General features: G+C 44.4%; 1 protein-coding gene across 2 annotated transcripts; it reads left to right on the top strand.

Annotated features, from left to right (window-relative positions):
• slc25a47a (solute carrier family 25 member 47a) lies at positions 1-8,438 on the top strand. Of its 2 annotated transcripts, XM_050057519.1 has the most exons (6): positions 5-164; positions 700-743; positions 826-897; positions 4,488-4,667; positions 4,922-5,186; positions 7,168-8,438. In XM_050057519.1, the coding sequence occupies exons 1-6, from the start codon at positions 128-130 to the stop codon at positions 7,479-7,481; spliced, it is 912 nt and encodes a 303-aa protein (XP_049913476.1). In that variant the 5' UTR covers positions 5-127; the 3' UTR covers positions 7,482-8,438. The 2 variants fall into 2 exon arrangements, with proteins under 2 accessions (XP_049913477.1, XP_049913476.1); XM_050057520.1 differs by lacking the exon at positions 4,488-4,667 and having other exon boundaries at positions 1-164.
• The last annotated feature ends 299 nt before the right edge of the window (positions 8,439-8,737 follow it).

Below are 8,737 nucleotides of genomic sequence, written 5' to 3'. Positions count from 1 at the left end.
GCCGTTGCGTCACGCCTCTTCTCCACGTCACAGCAGCAGGATACTCAAGGTTACGGTGAGCAGCACGCTGGAGGAAGAATGGACTCATATCTGAGCAGTGTCCGTCGGTCAGTCGCCATCTGACAGGATGCATATCGCTGACTTTGTGTCCGGATCATTTGCAGGTAACCGCTCGTGCAGCCTGTAGCTAACTGTTAGCTTACTGTTAGCATTAGCCGGCTGGGTGTGTGCTAAGTGGCTAGCTACTGTATTAGCATGGTGCTGATCAGCATATGACAGCATGGGGGAAGATTAGGTAATCCGTGACGTGTAGTTTGAACGTTTTGCGTCTTGTAAAACGGGTTGAGCTTGATCTCTTATATCTGTGTCGTTATGCAGATTTAATATTTGGAGTTAAAGCAGCAGCAGCAGCAGTAAACACAGCTCACACACTAGTGTTGTCATATGTACACTTGTGTTTCATACATGTAGACAGCCTGAGCTCATCTCACTGAGAGAACACAGTTACACCTTGTCTTAGTGTGTGCTTCTTGAGTCATTTAATTCATTTTAAGATGTAAAAGCTGCAAATACTCATGTTTGATCTTCCTCTTAGCTGCACATTATGAGGGGGGGGGGGGGTGCACAGTTAAAGCCCACAACCTTGGCTGTGCTCTTGTTGTGTCCTTGATGCTCTGTTGTCTCTGCAAACACAAACAGGGGCATGTGGAGTTGCAGTGGGATACCCTCTGGACACGGTCAAGGTACACTGAACATTACATATATCTCAAACAGCCAAGACGGTTGTGCAACAAATTAACATCTTAACATTCGTTATATTTCTAGGTGCGGATCCAGACCCAGAAACAGTTCACAGGGATATGGCAGTGTTTTGTGGCGACATTTTCAAAAGAAGGGGTGAGTGGAACAGTGTAGACTACATGATACAGGGTGTTTTAGTGTGCCTGCTACAATAAATGATGAATGAATGAAAACTTTATTGCCTCAAGGGGAATTTGCATTGCACAACTGAGCATGAACACATCAACTCCACAAAACAAAACATAAAAACACACATTAAAAAAGTATCATCATTGGTGCCAGTTCGACTATATGATGACTGCTTTATCCTCTTGCACTCCACCCCCATGTTGTAGCAAAAACGCCTAAAGTGACATACAGAAATTTAAATGACTGTAGCGTCTGAACCGCTCTGACTACATGCATGCATGAGGTCTTGTCAGAAAAAAAACTCCCTGAAGTTTCTTGTGAAAGTGTTAGAAACACTCTAGGTGATACAGAGACAGAGTAATGGGCCTCTGAAGTCAGTCAAAAATTGAAGATTTGGCCTAAAATAAAATAAAAAATGTGTTTCAGGATGAATAACTGTCTGTGGCTTCATCTGAGCAGGTAAATGACACTGTGGGGCTGTAGGCACACTATCAATGAACACTTGTTTCAAATTTGAAGAAGACTGCTCAAAGTATGACCATTCTACAGTGTTTTTACCATGAAAAGATCCAGGCGGAGCTCCAAATGACAAGTCGGTCACTCTGCTTCAAAACAGTACTATCAGTGATCAAACAACACTCAGCCAGCTTCAAACATTGTACCTTATTGAAATCAGGTGTGATTATGATAGCTGATGTTGTTTATGACACAGAAACACCATAAAATATCACCAAATAAAGCCATATGAAACGTGAAAGTTATGATCCCACTTTCTAGACGGTATATCTCAGCCAAAAATAGTGGTAGGAGTGAGACTCTTACCTTTTATAAAACAGCTAAGTCCCCGCTAACAGCTCCACATAAGATCGCGAGTAATCCTTTAACTTTTCCCGTCGAAAAACGGCATGACATGACTTGTCACCACTCATCGCGATTTTGGACTATGTGTGTTTAGGCTGCTCTGGTGCGAAATACATAATAAAAGAAAAACAATGTTATCTTTGAAAAGTCGAGAGCTTCCTGAATCCGGCAATACCAAACATCACATGGTTTGATGACGTAGTGCGCCTGGGAGATACCATTTGGGGGGGAGGGGGGGACATCGGCGTCCTGGCGGAGTTAGAGAGGTTTTAATACCACTTTCAGTCCACATCCTGGGCATGCTATACCTGCACCCTGGAGCCTTAGTACATGTTCAGACCATAGAGGGTGCAGTGCATCTGCTATCTTGTGAGCTAGATTCATTCTGCACCGCTCTGTCATGTGAGTAAAAGTTTCTTTATGCTTCTGCGTACACTCGACGCAACATGCAACAAGTTGCTGTGTGCATATCATAGTATCATAGCGTCCTGTTGGTCTATGTTGCTATGCAATTCCCCACCAAAGCGCTTGGGGGCGCGGTGTTCTTTTATACACCTGCCTACACTCTGACGTCTATGGTCGCTGCTCGTTCATTGTTTATCTTCTGGCTTTGCTCTAGTCACAGTGAAGATGGCGACCGAGAGAGAAAGACTGTTGCTGGAGCTCGAAATGATCGACATTGAACAACAAATGCTCTTGTTAAATTATTACATCCATCTTTTAATCAAATCTCAAAACACAACCGATCACAGTGGAGACTTTTGAAAATGGCGGTGTTGTGGTACTGCAGCAGGAAGTGAAACCTTGCAAAATGCTGGGAATGATGTAGTTTGAAGGACCAATCATAGCTCTTGGGGTCTGCGTTGGGTCTGCGTTGCCTCAAGGTGTGGTTACAATTTTTTGGAGGTGCACGTTGCGTCTCTGCGTCGGTCGCAGAGGGACGCAAAGCCCTCTGCGTCGTAGGTACGCAGATGCATAAACCTGGCTTAACACTGCACATTTGTTCTCCATTTATCTTGCCACGGAGTTGAATAACCCGATCTATTTAAGAACAAACTTTTCTCAGATCACTCTGAGAAGTTGAGACGCAACAACATTGGGTGTGTAGAAAGCATTGTTAAGTCAGGAAGCTGAAGCTGCAGATGAAAAGAATATGAGAAGAGCAGTTAAGTGTCCGAACCAAGTTCATGTCACACCATCCAAGGATCCCCCTTTCCAGTCATGCTCGGATGCCAGTTTGGGCTCGCAAAGTCAGGAGCAACACGTGAAGAGACAATGTAGCTGCTGTGCTATAATTGGTGTTTGTGTTTCTGGGAAAGCATTTACAGATGTATAGAGTGAGGCAATGACATGGCTCTGTAGCCTGTGGAATAGCAAATTGAATAAAGTGAACCAGCACCAGGCAGGGCAGCTTTATTGGGACAGCACATTTCATACACCAGGGCAATTCAAAGTGCTTTACAGAGCAATATTATCTACAAATAATAAAGGATACAGATTTACAACAAGTAGGTACAATTACTAAATGTACAATTTAAAAAAAAAAAAAAAAAAAAAAGACGAGGTGCAACGATACTTAAAATGATTTGAAATGGAGTAAAACTATAACGACAGGTTCATATCATCTGAAATGGGGGTATGAGTCAGGACCAATTTATGATACACGGCATAAGAGTGAACAGTGTTGAACATTTTGAATGATTTGTGAAAGCTGCAAGGCCGACGTGTTCATTCATGAGATCAACATTTATCGTAAATAATGTTGTAAATGGCCTTTATTGTGTGAGGAGCTTAAGTTTTCTAGGTTTTTATTGTTCCCTTGTTCTTTCGTTTTCTTCAGCGTTGGATATAATGGTGTTGAACACTCTTGACGAAGGTCCAGTGGGACCGACATGTTAGTGTTACTAATAAACTGAAGCTGAGCAGGAGCAGTGTGGGATATTCTGTTGAAAGTCTCAAGCAACTGCTGAGCTGGAATAATGTTGGAAATAGAGCGTTCATGTGGTAAATGTGTCACTGAAGGTTAGGTAACAATGTCAAAGATGTAACATGTGAACTAGAGCTGCAACAATTAACCCATTAAAGGGATAGTGCACCCAAAAATGAAAATTCAGCCATTATCTACTCACCCATATGCTGAGGGAGGCTCAGGTGAAGTTTTAGAGTCCTCACATCACTTGCAGAGATCCAAGGGGAGAGGAGGTAGCAACACAACTCCACCTAATGGAGGCTGACGGCGCCCCAGATTCAAACGTCCAAAAACACATAATTGAAACCACAAAATATCTCCATACTGCTCGTCCGTAGTGATCCAAGTGTCCTGAAGCCCCGACATAAAAAGTTGTTTGGAAAAACCTCATTTGAACTCTGTTTTTAGCCCTCGCAAGCGCGCACACGTGAGCGCGATCCACAGAGAGGCAGTCAGAGCTACAGGCTACAGTGAGGCTAAAAACAGAGTTCAAATTATGTTTTTCCAATGTGAATCTACACATGTTCATCAACTTTCTTAGACAAGCATTATTCTGGTTATCTGCACATCATCAGAGTGGACTTGGTCTTGGATGCCAGTTAGCCTGCAGCAGAATGTAAAGACAGTTTAATTGCTGAAAGAAGTAAAGTGGTAGATGAGGAGCAGGGAGCTTTGTCTGCCACTGCTCAGTGGTTTATCATTGGTTCTCTCTCATTTGTGTCTTCAGGTGCATGGCTTCTTCAAAGGCATGTCCTTCCCCGTCACCACCATCTCTTTGACGTCCTCAGTGGTGTTTGGCACGTACAGGAACTGCCTGCAGTGTCTGAGTCAGGCCAGAGGAGCTGGTTTTGGTCCGAACACCAAACTAGAAATCTTCCTGTCTGGCTTGGCGGGAGGTATAGCTCAGGTGACACATGCGGTTTTACACATCCTCTGAAAATGGGTGAATCATGTGCCTCAATAATCTGTGTTCTATCATCTGCTATTCAGACTTTAAAGGGTAATGCATAGTTTACCTCCATGTGTATATTTGGCACCTGAACACATTTCCCTCATCCCCCCAGGTGTTTACGCCTTGTAAGCAGTTTTATTTGCTCATGTTTTGAGATATCTGCTTCTGAGACTTCTGCTGTTGCGTCTCTCCTTATCTGCCTCCAACAGACGTCAGTGATGTCTCCAGGTGACATCGTGAAAGTACGTCTGCAGTGTCAGACGGAGTCCAAGCAAGGAGGCACCAACATGCCCAAACCCAAGTACCGTGGTCCAGTTCATTGTCTGCTGAGCATCATCAAAGAGGAGGGGTTCATGGGGCTGTACAGAGGAGCGCTCCCGCTCATGCTGAGAGATGGGCCGTCCTACGCTACATACTTTCTGACTTATGCAACCATCTGTGAATGGCTGACGGACGGCAGCAAGAAAAGACCAGGTGAGCGAAGTCAAGTCAGCGTTTTCTTTCATGTAAAGGCTTCAGTTCTTTGTGATATACAAACGTGTAGCAGACGATCGGATCACAGGTGGACAGCAACATTTACAGGTGTGAATGCACCCTCACTCTTTAGATCCAATCGAACTGGTACGCATATGACCACATGCTTTTAGCAGTGTGTACGCTCATGTGTCCGCCCGCCCACCTATCTGATGTCATTGCTTATCTGACGCCTCACTGGACAAGAAAACTTTGGTTGGTGCAGTTGCACAGATGCAGAGCTAAAGGACCATCTCTGGGTTCGCTCTACCCTCAGTGAACAGTCAGTTCAATGTCTGCCTGGTTAGCACAAGCTAGCGTAGCAGCAGCTGTTAAAAGGTCCCAGCAAACTCACACCAACACCAAAATGGCTCAACTCTGGCGTTAAGTTATGTTAGCCGCGTGATGTTAACAGTTATTCCTGTCCTTGTGTGTGTGCAGGCAGACTCTCCCTAACTCCTCTCAGCATGGAGCTCACACTCCTGCAGCAGTAGGAGTGTGAGCTCATTTGTTTTTAGCCTCATTGTAGCCTGTAGCTCTGACTGCCTCACTGTGGACCGTGCTCACGTGTGCGCTTGCGCGAGACCGTGAGACATGGGCACCGCCTTCCTGTGTGTTCACGTGCTTTCGCTGGTCTCGCGCGAGCACACACACGTGAGCGCAAATGAGGTTTTTCCAAACAACTTTTTATGTCGGGGCTTCAGGACACTTGGATCACTATGGACGAGCAGTATGGAGATATTTTGTGGTTTCAATTATGTGTTTTTGGACGTTTGAATCTGGGGCGCCGTCAGCCTCCATTATTGGATTATTGGAGCCGTCAGCCTCCATTAGGTGGAGTTGTGTTGCTACCTCCTCTCCCCTTGGATCTCTGCAAGTGATGTGAGGACTCTAAAACTTCACCTGAGCCTCCCTCGGCATATGGGTGAGTAGATAATGGCTGAATTTACATTTTTGGGTGCACTATCCCTTTAATGGGGCCATGCACAACACAGCTGTTGAGCCAGAGTTAGCTGTATAGCTAATTCTCATCTGTGGTCCCTGAGCAGGAGAATAATAAAAAGACAACAGAGTACAATATAGTCAGTTGAAAGCAACAGGGATGCACCCGACTCAGATTTATGTTAGTCGAATAAGATTCATACAAATATTCAATGATTTTCTTTTTTTCCCAAATACATTTTAAAGTGTGAACAGACTCAGTGAGACGTGGCATTCACTCAAAATAGTGAACAAGCTAACTATGCTTACGATGATCGGAAACGTGCAACATTATATTTTTGCCGACACTACATGTCAAACAAAAGCCAGAGACTGTGTCGTATTGAGCAGCTGTGAGCTGTGAACTCAACAAGTCCAAGAAGAAGAGAGAAGATAACGTTATCTGGGAGCCTTACGGTTGAAAGTTTCTCCTCCTCTGTGCCGCTGCATCATGTCCACAGCTGTCTGTAACAAAGAATATTGTGAAAGACGAGCGATCACTCTGCAGCATAATCTGGGGTCCAAAACGTCCCCAGAAGTAACATACTGGCTGCTCGACTTGAAGCAATCTCAGTCGACTGAGGGGTCTCCGACTGATGATTCCAATCTCCAGCTTTCAAGGGGGCAGCCCAAGAAAGCAAATCAGTTTGCAAGCAAGGCATCACACATAAACACATCAAACAGATATATATCAGTGAGTTATGTGATGATTTTTGCTCTTAAATATAATCAACATTCATAGTAATAAAATATCTGATAAATGTGTGAAGGTAACTGTTCAATCAAAGCTCTCGTTCGTATCTCTGGTTCAGTTATTATGTTATAAAGTCATGTGCTTAAAGGCAGATACTAAAAATCTTTCCCCTTTATGGTACAAATTCCTCGAGGATTTAAAAAGACAAGTTAAAAATGAAAATGTCAGTGTATCCGTTTAACGTCACCGTCTTTTCCTTTCCTCCAGATTGGAGTGGTGTGATGTTTGCCGGTGGAGTAGCAGGGATCGTAGGTTGGACTATAGGAACACCCATGGACGTGATCAAAGCCCGCCTGCAGGTGGACGGAGCGCGGGAGACGAGGCGATACAAAGGCTTCTTCCACTGCATCACGGAGACGGCGAGGGTGGAGGGAGCGGGGGTGTTCTTCAAGAGCTTAGGCATCAACTGTCTGCGCGCTTTCCCCGTCAACATGGTGGTGTTTGTTACGTACGAGGTTCTCACTGGGTTCCTGCGAGACGGACCCGACAGCGTTGACCCTCCTCGGATGGGGTTCGAATAGTATTGACTGACGCTGTTGTCGAGGCCACATATTCTGTTGGAGTTTATGTTTCATGCTGATGTTTTACAGACATGATGGCGAGGAGATCTGGCAACTGTTGCACTGCAGTATTTTAATATTTGAGCTCTTACATGTTTAATAATCAGTTAGGTCAGTATTACATCCTAATATGCTCAGGGACTAATATATCAGTAATATAGGCGCTGCTGGTACCAGATTGAACCAACAAACGTTTCACCACTAGATGGCCCCCCAGGCCAGCTTGTTACCGTCTTCTCTCCTTGTGCTGTATATTTATGACGAGAGAACACTCTGCACAACTGGTGTAGTGTTTCACCAGAGGAGCAGCACACTAATAAACCTCACCGGTGTTTAGATTGCTAAAACATAAGCTATATTTAACTGCTCTCAAGACCCATTGATGGTCTTGAGTGTGGAGTTTTATGAATGAGCTACAGGACGCACAATCTACAGCGTGATACCCGTCCAGTCCCACTCTGCATGTATGCATATTTAAACAGCCATGACTCATACGCAGCTCAGCAGCAAAATGGCAAAGCTGGACGATTTGAATTAAACACATTATGTTGGTATTTTTAAACCCTGATGAACTGGATCTATGAAAGAAGTGTTTTATAAATAGAATTGTAGTAAGAAAGCAGCCCAGGAGCCTGAAGGGAATGTTGGCATTGTACGTTTCTGCAAACCACCGTTTCTGTTTCTATGAGCTGACTTTGCCATCAGGTGTTAGAGGGAATGGCTGATGGCATGGCACCTTGGCGAGACCACCGTTGAAGACCAGCAAACAGCAAAACTGGTTGTTTTTTTTAGAGCTTTCGCCATGTATCCAGCGGCTTTTTAGTCATCAAACGTGGGTGTTTTTTAGTGACTCACCACTGTTTTTCCACCGTAGTGGCACGAAAAGTGGATGTTTTTTACTGAGATGTTGCTGCATTTCCTGCCNTTGTTTTTTTTAGAGCTTTCGCCGTGTATCCAGCGGCTTTTTAGTCATCAAACGTGGGTGTTTTTTAGTGACTCACCACTCACCGTTTTTCCACCGTAGTGGCACGAAAAGTGGATGTTTTTTACTGAGATGTTGCTGCATTTCCTGCCGGGATTGTTCCCTACAAGAAATGGTTTATATTTTACAGACATTGCTGCGTTTTCTGCCGGAACAGGTCTTTGAAAAAAGTCGTTTTTTACTGAGACATTGACGCTTTTTCAGCTGTGATCGTGGCGTGCAGGTCACCAGACTA

The sequence above is a fragment of the Epinephelus moara genome, chromosome 12 (genome assembly GCF_006386435.1).
Source record: "Epinephelus moara isolate mb chromosome 12, YSFRI_EMoa_1.0, whole genome shotgun sequence".
In the NCBI taxonomy this organism is placed as follows: Eukaryota; Metazoa; Chordata; class Actinopteri; order Perciformes; family Serranidae; genus Epinephelus; species Epinephelus moara.
The sequence above is the reverse complement of the archived record's forward strand: the minus strand, read 5'-3'. Positions and strand labels throughout refer to the sequence as shown.

What these genes read in the sequence shown, in the direction of transcription:
- slc25a47a (XM_050057519.1), top strand. Translation starts at nt 128, where the DNA reads ATGCATATCGCTGACTTTGTGTCCGGATCATTTGCAG. An exon ending in TGGCGGGAGGTATAGCTCAG is followed by an intron (nt 4,668 to 4,921) that starts GTGACACATGCG and finishes TGCCTCCAACAG; the next exon opens with ACGTCAGTGATGTCTCCAGG. An exon ending in CGGCAGCAAGAAAAGACCAG is followed by an intron (nt 5,187 to 7,167) that starts GTGAGCGAAGTC and finishes CCTTTCCTCCAG; the next exon opens with ATTGGAGTGGTGTGATGTTT.